Source organism: Rhinopithecus roxellana, chromosome 6 (genome assembly GCF_007565055.1).
Source record: "Rhinopithecus roxellana isolate Shanxi Qingling chromosome 6, ASM756505v1, whole genome shotgun sequence".
NCBI lineage: Eukaryota > Metazoa > Chordata > Mammalia > Primates > Cercopithecidae > Rhinopithecus > Rhinopithecus roxellana.
This window is the reverse complement of record NC_044554.1, coordinates 88516087-88535617: the sequence shown is the minus strand read 5'-3', so window position 1 is coordinate 88535617 and position 19531 is coordinate 88516087. Positions and strand designations below refer to the sequence as shown.

Below are 19531 nucleotides of genomic sequence, written 5' to 3'. Positions count from 1 at the left end.
ATGCTTTCTGTACGTCCCTCATTCGCTCCTCCTCATCTTATTCATCTGTAAACACCATGTGTTCCAGACCTTAGTCCTTGTACTTCTCAGTCTACATCTGGTCTCTGGGTGCTGTGTCTTGGTTTTATGCCTTTAAGTACCATTATATGCTGATGACTCTTGAACTTACATTTCTGGTTCTGGTCTCTCCAGATTCAAATATCTGACTGGCTATTGCTTTTACTTTTCCCTGTCCCCCTAAAAGCACCTCAGATTTCATGTACCTATACCTGGCTGCCTAACCACACTCCTTCACACCACCTCTTCCCTTACTGTTCTCATCATAGCTGCTCATAACCTCATCCTTCCCAGTGTTCTGGCCAAAAAACTTGGAGTCATCTTTGACTCTTCTTTTTCTCATATTTTACACATCCAAACAATTAACCCATCTTGTCAACTAATCCTTCTAGTCCAGAGGAGTCCAACTACTTACTGTCTTCACTGCTACCACTCTGATCTAGGCCATTGTCCTTTCTTTCCTAGATTATTACATTAATATTCTAACTGATCTCTCTGCCTCCACTCTTAGTGGCCTTCATTCAATATTGGCCTTATTTTTATTCAATATAGCAATCAGAATAATCTTCCCAAAGAAAGGAAATTTGATCACATCGCTCATACTCAGAGCCCTCCAATTCCTCACCTTCTAATTTAGAGTACAATCTAAAGTCCAGACAAGGCCTCAAAGGTTCTGTAGAATCTACCCCACCTGTCCCAGTTACCTCTCTGAACTCTACTCTCCCCTGCTTGCTGGCTTCACCACACAGACCTGCTTACCCAAGGGTCTTTAACCTTCCTACTGGATTGTGCTGCCTATCTGAATGGTCAAAGTCTTTGCATTTTGTTTCCTAACCATATCCCCAGATCCCAGAATAGTGTCTGGCACACAGTGAGCACCCAAATATGTGTTGAGTGAGTGAATGTTGTGTCTTTATAAAAACAGCATACAGAGTAGCTGTATTTTTAAAGTCTTATCTAAGGGTCTTTATTTTTCAATAGAAAAACTTAATCCAGCTTCAAGCATTATGATAACTGATGTGTTTGGTGGTGTTTCTTTGAACCGTTTCTGCTTTCTGTTTAATATAGCTATGGTTTTAGTTTTTATTTTTTTTCCTGTCTTTTGTTATATTTATCGAGTTTTTTTCCCCTTTATTATTAACAATAATGGCCAACACTCACATGTGCCATGTGTCAGACAATGGGCTATATATAATATATATATATATATATATATATCATTTCAAAAAAATCATCTAACAAAGAAACTATTATTCATATTTTGTAGATGAGATCATGAAAACTTCAAGATGCTAATAATTTATCCAAATTCACATGATTTGTGATAGCTGAACCTTAAACCCAGTTTAGTTCATCTGAAACCAAAATCTTTTCTCTAATGTTCACTGTATTTCTTTTTAATAATTACTGCCCTTAAATTCTAATAGGACATCATTGTAAAATTGGTATTTCTCAATTTTTTTTTTTTTGCCAAGAATTAAAGTATATGTTTTGTTATCCTATAAAATAGGATACTATTCCTCCCTCAGCCAGTAATTTTTGTTTAAATAATCTGGGACTTAAAATCAGATTTTTAGCCCTTGGTCTTTCTTATCATCTTTCTTAAATTATTTTCTTAATGAACATCAGGATTGTGATAGATTAGCCACAATTATTTTAAATTTACTTGCAGGCATATTCATTGTTTACTGCTCATTTCTTCTGTACTCTCTTCAATTATTGGAATTATGTTCTGACTTTATTGTCAGTTGTTGGTAAACATTGAGTGATTGGTTGAGGAATGATATAAGTGGGTCATCTTCTTTATGAGTTCTTGCATAACTGAGAGGCTGCATTGCCATTATGTATGAACCTGACTAGAGTCACAGTCCTTTTGTCTAGAACTCTTTCAACCTTCCTTTTAAGTATTGTTATCTAGTTTTGAAGTATTGTGGAATAAAAGATACCAAACCCATTGTCTTTCTTTGTTGGAAACTTACTTTTTTCTTCTCTGTCTGGATAAAATGTTTCTAGAACGTTTTCTCAATTTTTGAAATTCAGAAATTGTGTCAGTATCTGTTCAGTTGTCGTTTTTTTTATTAGTATTTAAATATAATTGAGACTTTTCAATTGAAAATTCAAGTCTTAATTGAGCTCAGGAGAATTTTCTTCTTTTCTTTTCCTTTTGATATTTCTTTCTTTCTTTTTTTTTTTTTTTTTTTTTTTTTTTTTTGCCAAGACTGAAAGTGTGTGTTTTGTTGTCCTATACAATAGGAAATAGAGATTTTTTTTGTACTTCTCCTCCCTCAACAAATAATTTTTGCTTAAATAATCTTGGACTTCGAATTTTATTCATTGGTCTTTCTTATCATCCTTTAGAAATTATCTTAATGTTAATGTAAACGTATGTTGCATCTCCTTAATCTATTCCCCATTTATCTTCTCTCTTTAGATTTTTACTCGGAATTTTGGGAGAACTTCTTATATCTTCTAATTTGCTAATTCTGTTTTCTGCAGCATCTAATATTCTCTCTTCTGTCTTTACTGAGTTCCTTTAAAATGTGAGAATTACTGTTGTGTTATTTCTAAGTGTAATTTTACATGCTCAGATTGTTTCCTTTACAAATGGCTAATAGTCCCTATTTTATTAATAGAGGGTCTTCTTAAATCTTACTAAAATTTTAAAAGCACAAATTAGAGATTTTAAAATGTGGCCTTCTGTTTCTTGCAATAAGTCTGCTTCAGAAGAAGTCATTTGTTCTGCTCTGTTAATGACTTTTCTTCTTTTGAACTGTTGAATATTTTGTAATGTCCAATTATTTTTCTCTAGCTCATCTGTAGAATAGAATGTCTGTTTAATATTAGGAGCTGAAATTGATTCTGAGTAAAAGCCTGAGGCTGTTTGTTAGATCTTCCAGGTATAGACTGAAGAAGGGGCAATACATTTATTGTCATTTTACCAATGTGGAAATTCTGTTTAAGTTAGAGAATTGTTACAGATAGATAAGAGAGTCGTTTCTGAAAAAGGAGTGTTGACTTGCCATTGATGTGGCTACCCTCTCTGCCTCAGCAGCTAGAAACCAGCTGGGGCAGTGCTGGTTCCCTCACCCAGCACGGCAGCCTCATGTCCGCCTCCAGAGATGGCCATGGTGATGGTCCACACTGTTCAGTGTGCCAAATACACCATGTGCTGGGTGGGAGGGTTGCCGTGGGATTCCTTCCTCCTAGACTCCAGCTGTGTGGGAACCTGTTCACCAAAGAACTGCTCAAAGATCTGCTTTCATCTTTAACCCCATTCACTCCAAGTTGGGGTTTTGATGAAGTTCCAACAGAAGCCTTGTTTGTTTCCACCCCAGGTATCTTTCTTCCTTACATGCTGATGGATGGCATGCTGACTGGTGCTGCCCTTACTCCTTACTTGTGTGTGGCTGAAATATTGTAATATATACTTGGCACCCTCCCTCATTTCTTGAGTTTCTCTTGTTTTCTTGTTCATATTAGTAGGTCAGGGAATTAAATATAAAGGCTTATATCACCCTATTGGTCCAAAATTCATACTAAAAGTCTCTATAAAAGTGATTTTAAAACCACTTGCACTGAATAAAACTTTCAAACACATGAAGTTTGGACATAAGCCCAGTGGGATATGGCCCTTTTTGTTCAGAGCTCAAGTGTACTCTATTAGTTTGGGTGAGGAAGGAGACTTTAGGAAAGGAAGTTGCAAATCTAATATTCTGGGAATTTGTGGGAAGTTTTCTCTACGTCAGCATAATGAAGAAGTAAATATTTTGGCATAGTTGCTAAAGAAGTTCATGGTTTGTGAATAATTCCTGGGTCTTTCCTAATAATTTAGGGTGCTGGAAAGAAAGTGGTATTTGGTTCTAACACAACTTTGGGTTGGGTTGTAGAATTTTCAAAGCATGTTTCCTTAGGAGCAGTGCAGGGTCAGTGGGGCACACATCTAATCAAGTAAACAGCCTAGAGCAGGGGTTGGCAAACTGCAGCCTGGCACCTGCTGGGTACAGCCCAAAGCTAAGAATGGGTTTTACCTCTTTAAATGGTTGGAAAAGTTTTTTAAAGTAATATTTCCTGACATGTGAAAATAATATGAAAGTAAATTTTATTGCTTATCAATACAGTTTTATTGGAACATGGTCTGTTTTTGTTTTGTTTTGTTTAAGTATTATATGTGGCTGTTTTTGTGTTACGATGACAGTGTTGTATATATTTGACAGAGATCATATGACCTGTAAAACTTAACATATTTACTATCTGACCCTTTACAGAAAAACATTTGCTGCCCCCTGCTCCCACTGACCCACAGTGTTCCCCTTGAGACCCACATTCTGTAAGAGGAGTCACAGAGCAGACTAGGCTTCTGAGATAGAGGAGGACAGTTGCATCACCTCTGCTTGGAGGGATAGGATCCAGGACTACGATGGTGCTTAGATGTATCCTAGTTCATCTGGGCTGTTATAACAAAAGACCATAAACAGGGTAGCTTATAAGCAACGTTTATTTCTTACAACTCTGGAGGCTGGAAAGTCTAAGAGCAAGGCACTGGCAGGTTTAGTGTCTGGTGAGGACATGCACTCTGCTTCATAAATGGTGCCTTCTTGGTAGAAAGGGCAAGTAAGCTTCCTCAGGCTCTTTCATAAGGGCACTAGTCTCATTCATGAGGGCTCCACCCTCTCATCCTAGTCACCTCCCAAAGGCCTGACCTCCCAATATTGTCACATTGGTGATTAGGTTTCAACACGTGCATCTTCAGTGTTCAGACTGAACACTGTCTGTTCTAGTCTGAAATGTTCAGACTATAATAGATATCAGAACAAAGAGACAGAACTTGAATGAATTTTATTTCTGGAATATAGAGCAACATATTATAATATTACAATCCTGTAAAAATGGAAATAACTTTATATTTAATTATTAGTATGTGCTTTATTCTTTCTCACATATCAAATAAATAGTAAAAACATATTTTAAAATTATATACTAAAGCATACCCTGGTATTTTGATTTTAAACTTCCAGAATACAATTAATTAGTTTTCTAGGAAGTATTTATTTTGAAGTTAGAATGAAATTTAGGAGTTAATCTAGTTTATCCTTGTCATTATAACAGTGCACCAGTTAGGGCCGCAGGAGCTCAAGTGATTTGCCCAGTGCCACCCAAATAGTAGAAGACATGGGTCTAGAACTGTAGATTTTTTTGCAATTAGTACTGGGATTTTTCAAAACAGCTGTTTTAAAATGTTTACTTTTGGCCGGGCGCGGTGGCTCAAGCCTGTAATCCCAGCACTTTGGGAGACCGAGACAGGTGGATCACGAGGTCAGGAGATCGAGACCATCCTGGCTAACACGGTGAAACCCCGTCTTTACTAAAAAATACAAAAAACTAGCCGGGCGACAAGGCGGGCGCCTGTAGTCCCAGCTACTTGGGAGGCTGAGACAGGAGAATGGCCTAAACCTGGGAGGCGGAGCTTGCAGTGAGCTGAGATCCGGCCACTGCACTCCAGCCTGGGTGGCAGAGCAAGACTCCGTCTCAAAATAAATAAATAAATAAAATGTTTACTTTTGTTTATATATTTACAGATTTATAAATCATTAAAACCATAGTAAATCTTCAAGATCATCTAATCCATCCCACCACATCTTTATTTTATAGAAGTTGCTTACTGTATGGAAGATACCAAAGCCCAGATATAGATAAAGAATCTGAATGCACAGCTTCTTGGGAAAGAAATAATTTTCTTTAAATCTTTAGCAAAGATAGACTTAGTATAAAAGTCTGCATGCATATAATGGAAGCAGATTTGTTTGGTAGCCAGATTAAAGTCTGCTTTTGGGCTGGGCGCAGTGGCTCACGCCTGTAGTCCCAGCACTTTGGGAGGCCTAGGTGGGTGGATCACCTGAGCTCGGGAGTTTGAGACCAGCCTGAACAACATGGAAAAACCCTGTCTCTACTAAGAATACAAAATTAACCGGGCATGGTAGTGCATGCCTGTAATCCCAGCTACTCGGGAGGCTGAGGCAGGAGAATCACTTGAACCGGGGAGGTGGTGGTTGCGGTGAGCTGAGATCGTGCCATTGCACTCCAGTCTGGGCAACAAGAGCAAAACTCCATCTCAAAAAAAGTCTGCTTTTAAATAAAATATGTTAATTTAATAAAATCAAAATCCGTTGGCAACAACAGCAAGAAAGAAGGAATGGTGTTAAACAGAACTAATTTAGTTTCAAATTATAGAAGGGGTCACCACAAAATTTTTTAGTTAGCAAGATGTGTTTCTGCACTTAAAATGCTACTCATTTATCCACAACTTTTTAGAGGAAGCATTTATTTTATAAAATGGTATGAACTGGAAGTGCCAGACCAATGAGTTTGATAGAGTTATTCACAGTTAACTTATGGTTGTAAATTATCCCTTTTTTCTTGCTATGTCTTTCTTTCTATCTGTGTATTAAGAATATTTTTGCGTGCCTCACAGTTTACTGATGTTTTTTCTAAGCTGAATAATCTGTACTTTGTCAGACTTTTTATTTGGTTGTCACAGTCATACAACTTAGAAAACTAAGCATAATAGTTTTTGGGATTTTTCAGTGGTACAGTTTACTTAAGTTTCTAATGATTATACAGAACCCGAAATGTATATTACTGCAAAGAAAAATCAATAAGATTAAGTCAAATAATTAGAAATAAACTAAAACCTAAAAGCTTTTTCAAAGATTAAGTTAGAGTCATTTTGTTTTTCCAAAATGGATTGTATATTTCAGTTCTCAAATTAAAATTAATGATTTATAATACCTCCTAAATTGTATTATCTAAAGTTTTCATTTATTAAGTATTTTGTGGAAGTTATGAATATTGATACATTGTCTTCCAGTAATTTATAATATATCTGCATCAATCTTTAGAAAAATGTTGTGACAAGGAGTTATTTACAAAGTCTCAGTAAGATGTGATATAAAAATGAACAAATTAATGACCAAAAACAACTTTATATATTTTGTTTTTTACGAATTATATCTGATTTTAATGGATTTGACATTTTCTCCTTGAACACAGTTTTGCCAGGTCTGTATTTAGGAGAGAAATGTAAATTGAAATAACACTTAATATTAATTTCATCTCCGGCATGTATAAGGAAGGAAGGTTTAAACAAAGCATGGCAAGTTATAGAGACTGGTAGTCTCAAGTTCATCTAAAATGATTATGATCATGTAAGCAGCTTCTGGAACATGTGATCTTGATGCTCAATAATAACAGTAAAGATAGTTTAATTCTGTTATCTATAAACATTTATTGGCACTTATGTGTCAGGTACCAATTAAGCTCTCCGTGTATTAATTCACTTAATCTTAGTAACTCTAAGAACTTGATCATATTGATATCCTTATTTTACAGATGAGAAAAGGGAGGCATGAAAAAGTGAAGTAATTTGCCCGTGAGCACACAGCTGGCAAGTAGCTGGGCAGGGTTCAAGACATGCAGACTTGCTCCAGCAAACATGCCCCTGACCACTTCACTAGGGCAGTGGTTCTCAGCAGCATCAGCAGCACCTGGAACATATTGAGAAGCACCTTCTCAGGCCACACCCCAGACCTACTGAGACAGAAACTCTAGGATGGGGCTTGACAATCTGTCCTTTGATGAACCCCCCCAGGTGCTTCTAGTTCTTAGACTAAAGTCTGAGAACACCAGCCTAGATTAAGAAAGTATTATTATTATTTTCAATTAAGGGCCAGCAGCATAGTAGTGGAGACAGACCTGAAAACATATAATTGCCATCAATCTAGTAATTGCAGTAAAAGAGGACTGTGTTAGGAACAGTGGTTTTGCAAAGGAGAATGTGAGGGGAAGGGAAAGTTTTGCTTTTTGAGCATTCAGAAATTTGCACTTTAGTTTCAAAGATAGAGGAAGGGCAACCAGTTTCAGTACTGATAAGAGTGCTGGTTTTGCTTGTCTAGAGTTTGAATAAACAGTCCAAATGACTTCAAATGGTTCTGAATGTTTTGGCAGAGCACGATAATCATTGTAGTGATCCTGTTTTGCCAATTTTCTGGCCGTGATTGCGTCTCTGACATGTGTACTGTTTCTGAAATTGATGGTTACAAAGTAGTCAGAGGAGATGTTTTAAAGATCAAATAAAGTAATGATGCACTTTTTTTTTTTTTTTGCCTAGAAAAAATATTTAGCATTAGATGTTAGAAAGACTGACTTTCAGTAACAGTACCCATTTTATCTACCTATTAAATCCAAAGGTAAGTCTACTAAAACTACAGTCTGTTCCATTGGGATGTGACAGAACTAGCATTACAAGATACTGTCATAGCTTGTGATACCGAAATCACTTGACCTGTTTGGTGAGTCATCCTCACTTTTCAGGGTACAGCATTTTAGAAATTCTCACAGTGGGCTTCTAGGCTAAACAAATTCTTTGCACTTTTTGTTCTGCTGGAAACAGGGATTAGACATAAAGTAAACAACATGGCCTGACTTCTCTTTGTAACATCTTCGAAGAGATGGCCCTGATATGCACCACTGTTTTCAATCACTTAAAAGGCAATAATTCAATTATACCGTCCTTTATATAAGAACTGCCATTGCTTTCAGTTCACTTCCAGGCCTGACACAAGTAAATCATTTCAATAAAATCCCTCTTTTCCCCTCCTAGAGACTAGCATAAGTAATGATACCAGTGATCTAGCCAGGGCAAAATGAATATAATGTTCTTATAGAAAAGCAAAATGTTTCACAATGTTTCACTGTATTACTTGGGAAATTATTTGTCTTGTGTGTGTTATGTGAAAGATATTTAAATGATCTTATTAAGTATGCTTTTTAGAGATGTAACTATTACACTCTTTTCTAAAAAAATATTAAGTGCATGAATTTAGTAGTTATATGCAATTTGTGGGAAGAGGAATACACCCTAGAAAAATACCATCCAGAATTTGGGCCCATGGACAGCAAATCCTTTATAAATGTACAAAAAAATACCTTCCAAGATGTTGCAACAAGTTCATTTGCATGTGAAAACAACCACCACCTAATTCTCTCCTATGTTCATGTAAAATTTTGTTAATATGACTTATGGTTCACACTTAAAGGACATCAGCTTGAATGTATGTTATAGTTGTCATTTTACTAGGGGTTGCGCAGCTCACTTGACTTTCTTCTTAATGACCTCAAAAGACAGTCACTCTCTAATATTGTAGTAAATTAAACCTTTGAGTAAATAATATCAGCTGTTTAGGCTGCTGGGCTTCAACATTATCAGGTGTTTGTATATAAAGATTAAAATATATGGCAGCTGGTAAATTAATTACTGTCCATGTTATGCCAAATTATCCTCCCCATTAACTTTTGCTTTGAATATATTCACCAGTACCTCTCAGTGAATGATAAAATGTTTTCCCTTCAACAAGCCTAACTCATGGGATTCAATAAGTCTGTTCAAGGGATATTTAAAAATAGGTTACACTTTTAAACAAGTGATAATGAACTCACTAAAGCCTAACATTTCTCTTTGATGTCAGATATAGTTTTATAATAGAACTGCAAGTAATATCCTAGTCAATTTCTCCACCGACTTTAGCATTCAGTCACTGAGAAAAATCCTCTTGTTTGGACCACATTATTCTGAATTAGAATTATACAGACAGGTAGAATATATCAGAAAAAATATAATCTAAGAGGATAAAATATTTTTACTTGTTTTAGATATACTTTTAAAGGCACTTATATTTACTGTCTTCTATGTGCCAGACACTATTTTAGGTAATTCAAATGCATTTTCTCATTTAATCCTTATAGTAATACTTCTTATTGTTATTCTGTTTTATTTTTATTTTCCATAGCACTATTATCAACATCTAATATACTGCATGTTTTTCTTATTCTCTCCCCCACTTTTCACCCCGACTCCCAGTTTTCCCTTTACCCTCATCACTCATTAGACAGGGATTTTTTTTTTTTTTTTTTTTTTTTTTTTTTGCTATCTCTTCAATTCCTTGTTCATAGCAGTGACTCAATACTTTTTTTTCAATGAATGAGTGGCCCTGTGAGGCAGATGTTATGCTCCCCAATTTGCAGGTGAAGAGAGGTTAAGAAAGTAACAAAGCCAGAATGTGAAAATGGTTGTAGATGATCCACTTACTCATCTATTCATTCATGCATTTGATAAGTGAAATTAAAGCCCATGATATTTCCAAAATATTGCACAGCTGACCATACATAAATTACATTGATTTAAAAATCAGCATAATTATATTTTTTAACCAACTCATAATGGGTTCCCAAAGTACCAATGTTAGACCAGCAGTTATTTTGTTTTTGTTCATTGGTGGGTTATCACAGTCTCATTTTGTAATGTGAAATTAATTTTAAATAAATAATACATACATCAAAAATTGAAAAGTTATACAGGAGTATATGGTGAAAAGTATCCATCCACACATCTCTCTTCCATTTCTAAACTTGCCTGCTCATTGGAATCACCAGGGGGGAATGTTAACAATTACTGAAGCCTGTGTCCCACTCCCAAAGATTGTGATTTAATTGGTATGGAGTGTGGTGTCGGCTTTGGAATTTTTAGAAGTTCCCCTGGAAAGACATTGCTTTTAGTAAAGGTAAAGCTGCAAAGGCCGAATATACCCTGTTGCCTGAAACAACTAAGAAACATACAAAATATGCAAAACAATGCTTTTTATGATACTGGATATCAGGCAACAAAAGACAATAATCTCTGAGGGATGGGAAACAAATGAGGGCAGTGGGGGAGAATACAGGCAGAGTCCATCAGACTCCCTGAGTTGAGAGGTCGGAGCTGAGTTTGCAGAGACCAAGACAGTGAGAATTCATAGGACAGACAATAGGAGAGGTGAAAGCTACATGGAAAAAGCACTCAAAGATCTACAGAGGATCCTAAAGAACTCCGAAGATTTAGAGAGGATCCCTTTTGAGTGTTCAGCTGCGATTTGCTAAGGGAATCCATATGATGAAACTACCAGAGGCTGCAGGGAAGAGCACCTGAAAAGATTAGGGGGAAACAAACAGTACCTTGTGCTCACCCAGGGATAATGCCTGTTGTAATCAGTTGGACTGGAAAACCTTGTGATTTAGAAGGCATTTGTTAGAGTATTCAGAAGGGTTTTGCTTCAGTAGGGAAGAAAAATTAGCCCTCAACTAAACAGTGTTCCAGTCCTACTTAAAATATCTTGAAAGCAAACTCCCAAAGGATCAAATTATTTCCAGGTAACTTAACTATATCCCAAAAGAAACCTCAACACATGTCTTATATCTATGCCTTTATAAATAGAATAAAAAAAATTCAGTACTTGACAAAATTGGCAATGCCTAGTATCTAATTAAAGATTACCAGGAATGCAAAGATGCAGAAAAATATGACCTATAATGAAGAGATTATCCGTTGAAATTAAGTCAGAACTCACATAGATATCCTAATTAATAACAAAGACATTCAGACACTTTTTATGATTACATTCCATACATTCCAGAAATTAAGGAAAGATGTAGAAGATTTACCAAAAATCAAAGTCGCAGTTCTAAAGATGAAAATGGCAGTGTGTAAAATGAAAAATATACTAGATGGGATTATTGGCAGTTTAGAAATGGCAGATGAAAAGATTAGTGAACTTGAAAGACATAGTGATAGAAACTATCCGAAATGAAACACAAGGAGCAAAGATAAATTTTTTTTTTTTTTTTTTTTTTTTTTTTTTTTTTTTTTGAGACGGAGTCTCGCTCTGTCTCCCGGGCTGAGTGCAGTGGCCGGATCTCAGCTCACTGCAAGCTCCGCCTCCCGGGTTTACGCCATTCTCCTGCCTCAGCCTCCCGAGTAGCTGGGACTACAGGCGCCCGCCACCTCGCCCGGCTAGTTTTTTGTATTTTTTAGTAGAGACGGGGTTTCACCGGGTTAGCCAGGATGGTCTTGATCTCCTGACCTCGTGATCCGCCCGTCTCGGCCTCCCAAAGTGCTGGGATTACAGGCTTGAGCCACCGCGCCCGGCCAAGATAAATTTTTAAAAATTGAAAGCACGTCAGTTGTGGGAAAATTTTAAGTGGCCTAATATCTGTGTAATTGGAGACCCTAAAGGTAGTTGGGAGGTGGGACAAAAAATATACCCCCCCAAAAAATCTAAAACTTTTTCAAATTTAATGACAATTGTAAACACAATCCAAAATAGCCCAACAAACCCAAGCTAAAAAGCAAGAAGAAATAATACCAAATTATGTTATAGTCAAATTGCACAAAACTAGTGATATAAAGAAAATATTAAAAGAGCCAGAGAATGATAGACATATTACATAAGAGGAACAAAGATAAGGATGAGAACAGATTTCTCATCAGAAACAAAGTAAATGAGGAGACAGTGAAGCAACATTTTTAAAGAACAGGTGCTGTGTGACTAACAATGGGGTTATGGTTGGATAAACCCATCATAAATTGAAAATATCGTAAGTCAAAAGTGTCTAAGTCCAGATATAACACCATCATAAGCCAAGGACTGTATTGAATGCCTACTGCTTTTGCACCATTGTGAAGCTGAAAATTTGTAAGCTGAACCATTGCAAGTTGGGGATCATCTGTACTGAAAGAGAAATCAACTCTGTTAACTAGAATTCTTTACCCAGCAAGAATATCTTTCAAGAAAACAAAAGCAAAATAAAGATTTTTTCAGACATACAAAAGGCAAAGAATTCACCACCAGCAAACTGCAGTACAGATATGTTAAAGGAAGTCCCTCAACCAGAAAGAAAATTATAGCAGATGTCAATCTGGACGTAAGCAAAGGCATGAAGAGCACAGAAATAAGAACTACATGGATAAGTAGATTAATTTTTTATTATTAAATATTTTTAAAAGATAGTTAACCTTTTAAACAAATATGATAACAATTAGAATACAGTTTATGTAAAAAATAAAATGTTTGACAAGAATGGCACAATGGCTGTAAGGGAGAAATGAAAATATATTATTTTGAGGGTCTTATACTAACTTGAAAGGTTTAATATCACTTGAAGGCAGATTGTGACAACTTAAAGATACTATAAATCCTAAGTCATTTACGAAAATAATAAAACAAAGTTATATCTAATAAACCAACAAAGGATATGAAACGAAATCATTTAAAGAAAACCCAAAAGAAAGCAAGAAAGAGGAAAGATAGAACAAACAGATGGGACAAATAGAAAACAAATAGCCAGACTTCAACTTAACTATATCAATAATCACATTAAATATAAATGCACTAAATATCTCAGAAAGCAGAGATTGTTAGTTTGAATTAAAAAGTAAGACCTGATTATATGCTGCCTGTAACAAATGTGCTTTCTGTGTAAAGACGTAAGTTGAAAGTAAAGCAATGATAAAAAGTAGCATATTAACAATAATTTTGAAAAAATTAAGAGTTATTGTGTTAATATCAAAGTAGATTTCAGAGCAAAGAATGTTACTAGGTATAAAGTAGATAATTTAATACTAATAAAGGGCTCAATTCTTCAAGGTAATATACAGTCCTACATCTTTATGTCTGGCAGAAGTATAAGAAAAAACACAAATATACAATCATAGTTGGAAATTTTAATATCCCTTTCTTAATAATTGATAGAGCAAGTAGAGAGAAAATGAGTAGAGACACAGAAGATCTGAACAACAGTATCAACTAACTTGACCCAATTGATGTTTAGAAAATATTATCTAAAATTAGGCCAGGTGCAGTGGCTCGCGGCTGTAATCCCAGCACTTGGGGAGGCTGAGGCAGGCAGATCACGAGGTCAGGAGATCAAGACCATCTTGGCTAACATGGTGAAACCCTGTCTCTACTAAAAATACAAAAAAACTAGCCAGGTGTGGTGACAGGCTCCTGTAGTCCCAGCTACTCAGGAGGCTGAGGCAGCAGAATGGCATGAACCAGGGAGGCAGAGCTTGCAGTGAGCCAAGATCGTGCCACTGCACTCCAGCTTGGGCGACAGAGCGAGACTCCATCTCAAAAAAAAAGAAAATTTATCTAAAATTAGCAGAATATGCCTTCTTTGCAAGTATACACAGAATGTTTATAAAGATCATACACTCTACGCAAAAGAAGTCTCAATAAATTTAAAGGCATTCAAGTTATACAAAGTGTGCTCTCTGACCGTAATAGAATTATATTAGAAAAAATAACAGGAAGATATCTCGAAAGTCCTCAAATATTTGAAAGTCAAATAACACATGTCTAAACATCCCTTGCGGGAAGGAAGATATCAAGAGGGAAATTAGAAAATATTTTGAACTGAATAAAAATGAAAATACAACATATAAAAACTTGCAGGATTCTGCTGAAACATTACTTCCAGGAAATTTATAGTGCTACATCTCTACTTTAGAAATGAAAAGTCCTAAATCAATAACCTCATCTTCCATCTCAAGAAACTAGGACAAGAGTGAATGAAACCCAAAGCAAGTAGAAAAAAGAAAATAATAAATATCAGAGTAGAAATGGATGGACTAGAAAACAGGGAAGCAGTAGAGAAAAATCCATGAAACAAAAAGCAGAGATTAATAAAATTGACCGTTTGCTGGCCAAACTGACCAGAAAATAAGGAAAGAATATATAAATTACCATAATCAAGAATGAAAAGAGTAATATCACTACAGATTCTACAGGTATTAAAAGGAAAGATAATAAAGGAATATTGTGAACATGTACGCTTAAAATTTTAACAATTTAAACAAAATGGACAAATTTCTTGTAGACAGAATCTACCAAAGCTCATTCAAGAGAAAACAGATACTCTGATGATTTTGAATTTGTAGTTAAAAACCTTTTACAAAGAAAACTCTATGTCCACATGGTTTCACTAGTGAATGATACCAAACATTTAAGGAAGAAATAATGACAATTCTACCCGAAATCTTCTAGAAAATTGAAGAGGAGGGAAGAGTTTTAACTAATTCTATGAGACTAGCCTTATCTTGATACTAAAACTAAAGAAAGATCAATATTCTTCATGAATATACATGGAAAAATTCTGAAGAGAATTTTAGGAAATTGAATTTAAAAAACGATAATATATGACATAAATAACTAGGGCCTAATTCAGGAGTGCAAGGTCGATTTAACAGTTGAAATTCAATGGATGTAATGATCATACTGACAAACTAAAAACTATATGATTATCTCAGCAGACACAGAAAAAGCGTTTAACAAAATTCAACCTCAATTCTTGAAAACTCTCAGCAAACTAGGAATAGAAGAGAACCTTTAGTCTGGTAAAGGTTATTTTTGACCTTTAAAATTGAATGCTTTCTGTAAGAATAAGTCCATTCTTTTTTTTTTTTTTTTTTTTTGAGACGGAATTTCTCTCTTGTTGCCCAGGCTGAAGTGCAATGGCTCGATCTTGGCTCACCGCAACCTCCAACTCCCGAGTTCAAGTTATACAAATGTTGATATGGTCAACATTTAATTTTAGCTATTGTAATATGCATATGCTGGTATTCCATCATACTTTTAATTGTGTTCCCCCAATGACTATAATGTTGAACATCTTTTTCTGTGCTTATTTGCTTCCATATCTCTAGCTGTTAATATTCTGTTCATTTAAAAAATCAGGTTGTTTTCTGAGTTTTGAGATTTCTTTTTCTATTCTGGCCACTGGTGTTTATAGAATATATGATTTGCAAATATTTTCTTCTAGGCTGTGGCTTGTCTTTTCTCTTTCCTAAACAGTTTCTTTCTAAAAGCAGAGTTTTTAATTTTGATGAAGTGCAATGTATCCATTTATAATTCTATGGATCATGCTTTTGGTGCCATATTTTAAGATCTTTGCCTAACCCAAGACCACAAAAGGTTTCTCCTAATTTTTTTCTGAAAGTGTTATAGTGTGAGGTTTTATGTTTGTGTCTATGATTCATCTTGAGTTAATTTTATATATGAATGAGTTATCAATTGTTCATTTTTGTGCTTATGAATATCCCATTATTTCAACATTACTTGTTGAGAAGACTGTCCCTTCTCCATCACATACATGTGGGTCTGCTCTTGGACTCTCTACTCTATTGATGTGTTTGTGGAACTTGACACCAAAACTATACTGTCTCGACTATCCTAGCTGAATAAAAGTATGAGTACTTTTGACATTAGAATTAGTACTCTATCTTTTTTTTCCAAAGTTGTTTTGGCTATTCTAGTTCTTTGCACTTCCATATGAAATTTAATATTACTTTGTCAATCTCTACAAAGAAGACTCCTGTGAGTTTGATCAGGATTATTTTAGATCTACATATCAATTTGTGCATAACTGACATCTTAATATTGCATCCTTCAAATTATGAACCAGTATATCCTTCCATTTCATTAGGTCTTCTTTAATTTCTCCCAGCAATGTTTTTGTAGTTTTAAGTATATACATCTTGCATATCCTTTGCCAGATTTACCCCTACTTTGTATTATAGTAAATACTGCTTTTTAACTTCAATTTCTGATATTCATTTATAATAGATAGAAATACAATTTATCTTTTATATTGATCTCGGATTCTGTGAACTTGCCAAACACTTATTTGTTCTAGTGGATTTTGGAGATTTGGGGCTTTTGTATAGATAATCATGATGCCTATACACAAAGATAGTTTTACTTCTGTCTTTCCAATCACGATGACTTTGATTTTTCCTGACTTATTGCAATGGCTACACCTACCTGTACAATGTTGAATTAGCAGTGGTAAGAATGGGCTGGGCACAGTGGCTCCCAACACTTTGGGAGACCAAGGCAGGCGGATCACCTGAGGTCAGGAGTTCAAGACCAGCCTGACCAGAAATTATATTAGTGGTTTCCTTGGAAAGGTTTGTTGTGATGGGGACCATGGAGCATAGGAGCCTGAGGAAGCTTTCGTAAGTGTTAGATATTTTCGTTATTTTACTTGTGGCAATGCTGTCACTGGTGCGTACATATGTCCAAACTGATCAAACTATACACTTTAATTTTATTTTATTTTATTTTTTTAAGATGGAGTTTCGCTCTTTTGTCCAGGCTGGAGTGAAGTGGCATGATCTCGACTCACTGCAACCTCTGCCTTCAGGTTCAAGCAATTCTCCTGCCTCAGCTTCCTGAGTAGCTGGGTTTATAGGTGCCCACCACCATGCCCAGCTGATTTTTGTATTTTTAATAGAGACAGGGTTTTGCCATGTTGGCCAGGCTGGTCTTGAACTCCTGACCTTGGGTGATCTGCCCGCCTGGGCCTGCCCAAGTGCTGGTATTACAGGTGTGAGCCACTGGCCCCGGCCCCGTACACTTTAAATATGTGCCACTTTCTGTATTTTAATCATATCTCAATATAGTTTTTTTTGTTTGTTTCAAGATCCCTAGTTAATTCAAACATATACACAAATTTGAGAATCACTACTCCAATCCTTCAGGTTCCTGGTTTCACCCTGCAGAGGCAACCTCTTCTAGGCAGTTTCTTGTTCTGGAAACTGGAACATTCTAGAAATCCTATGCACATGCAGGCATATGTGAACATACATATCCTGTGTTCTAACTTCACAAATGGTAGCATACTTTACATATCATTCTGTATTTTACTTTTTTCACTTACTGCATCTTGAAAATTACTCCATATCTGTACCTATGGAATGACCTCATTCTTTTTGACACCTATGTGTTAATGCTATGTTATTTTGACAATATAAGGTGGTGCTTTCTTCTTACTCTAAAACCATTTGAGAATAGAGATATAACTTACATAGTTGCAGAATTAATTTTCCTTTTAGGCATACCCTTAAGTCCTAGTAGTCATACTATATATTATAAAATGCCTTCATCTATGTGGGTATACAAGCTTTCTACAACACCAAATTTACTATGAATTAGGTAGTAATTTTTCACAGGTAAAGTTTGCATATTTATGTGAAATACTGACAAGTGTTAACATTTTAAAAAGTTATTATGACATTTTATTTGCTGTGCTTACCTCAATATGAAATGTGGTATTTTGTTTGTCCTTCCTTATTTAACATGTATAAGTCCTCTTTTGTCCTTCGGTGGTCAATTTGGCATTGGTCTTTGGGCCACAGCTGTTCCAGAAATGTGTGCCATGCAGACTAATCTGCTATCAGTATGCAGTTTTGGCCAACAAATTAGCTAAAATTGTACTGGCTTTTTGTTTTTTTAAAGCAGAAGGTCAAATTGTCCAATGCCAAAATAATTTTTTATTTTTTAAAGTTAACCTCACTCTTTGGTTGATAGACTATGTTACAGGAGGAAGACCATCTACAAGACAATGTACCAATTTACCTAGAGGCTAAAACTCCTAATTGGCCATTTGTGTTTTCTTCATGGGTTTTTTGTAATTTTCAGTCTTACAGCAACAAGGATCTTAGTGTTCATTATCCAAACTATCCATATTTTACTATAATCTATGAATTTGTTTGATTTCTTGGTGAGTATTAGAGTCTTTTGATGACTAATGATAATTTGAACTTTTTGCCAACATTTCATCGGTTATTGGATCAGTGCAATTTGTATCAACTGAGTATTTGTTTTGTATTTGTTAGCTCATGAAGTCAGTAAGAAGAGTCATTGCAGCTCCTTGTAGTAAATTCATTCACTCATTATTTTTCACATCATGGAATTCCATATTCCTGTGGTCAGGTTTCATAGCTCCTGTTCACCCCTTTGTCCTTCATTTTAAAGTATTTCAGGGGATTGTCCATGTCCTAGTCAGTCATGTTTGCTTGCAGTCATACACCTGAGGTCATGTCTCTGAGGAGTCACTGTACAATAGAATAAATGTACATGTTTTGAATTTCATCTTTCTGTGCAGTGGTTGCTTTTTGGCTGAGAAAATGGCTTTACTGATTAGTGAGTTACCTCTAAGACCTCTTTCTATCTCTGAGTCCTTTACATTTTAGTTAACCTGTGATGTGTCACTCTAACCTAGGGAAAGTGTGGAGAGCCTGATTCAAAAGCATTCCTATGCGCGCTCACCCATCCGTACCTACGGAGGAGAAGAAGATGTCTTGGGGGATGAGAGTCAGACAACCCCAAATCGAGGTAAGGTAGCTTCCAAGGCCATGCAATTGCTGGGAGCCAGAGCACCTAAAGGAGAATGGGGGCAGGTCGTTGATGACACGGCCGGTCCTCAGAGTACATGATGCCCGGAAAGGATTTCAGGAGCCTCCCTGGGAAGGAAGAGCCCCTACACTGATTCTCACACATCTCATTATTTTGCCTTTGAATCATAGGCGATGATGCTGCCTGCAGGTTTCCTGTGGTTGTTTTTAGTGAAAGAAACTGAGCCTTTGAGTCAGGGATCAGGAGTTACTTGTCCATGATTTAGTACATAAGAGGTGTTGAACTTTGGGGGCAGTCCCCAAGTCCTTCTGAACCTCAGTTTCATAATCTGAAAATCAGGGAATATATCTGTTCCATCTATGTCAGGAATAATTTGTTAGAATCAAATACCAAAATAGAAAACACTTTTAAAA

The 19531-nt window shown here is 35.9% G+C and overlaps 1 protein-coding gene across 1 annotated transcript in view; it reads left to right on the top strand.

Moving 5' to 3' along the window:
- The window catches only part of TBX20 (T-box transcription factor 20), a 54670-nt gene that overhangs the window by 31215 nt on the left and 3924 nt on the right, over positions 1-19531 (top strand). Inside the window, exon 7 of the mRNA XM_010361125.2 lies at positions 18985-19097. Within this exon, the coding sequence (XP_010359427.1) occupies positions 18985-19097 (113 nt within the window). The remainder of the gene's footprint in view (positions 1-18984; positions 19098-19531) is intronic.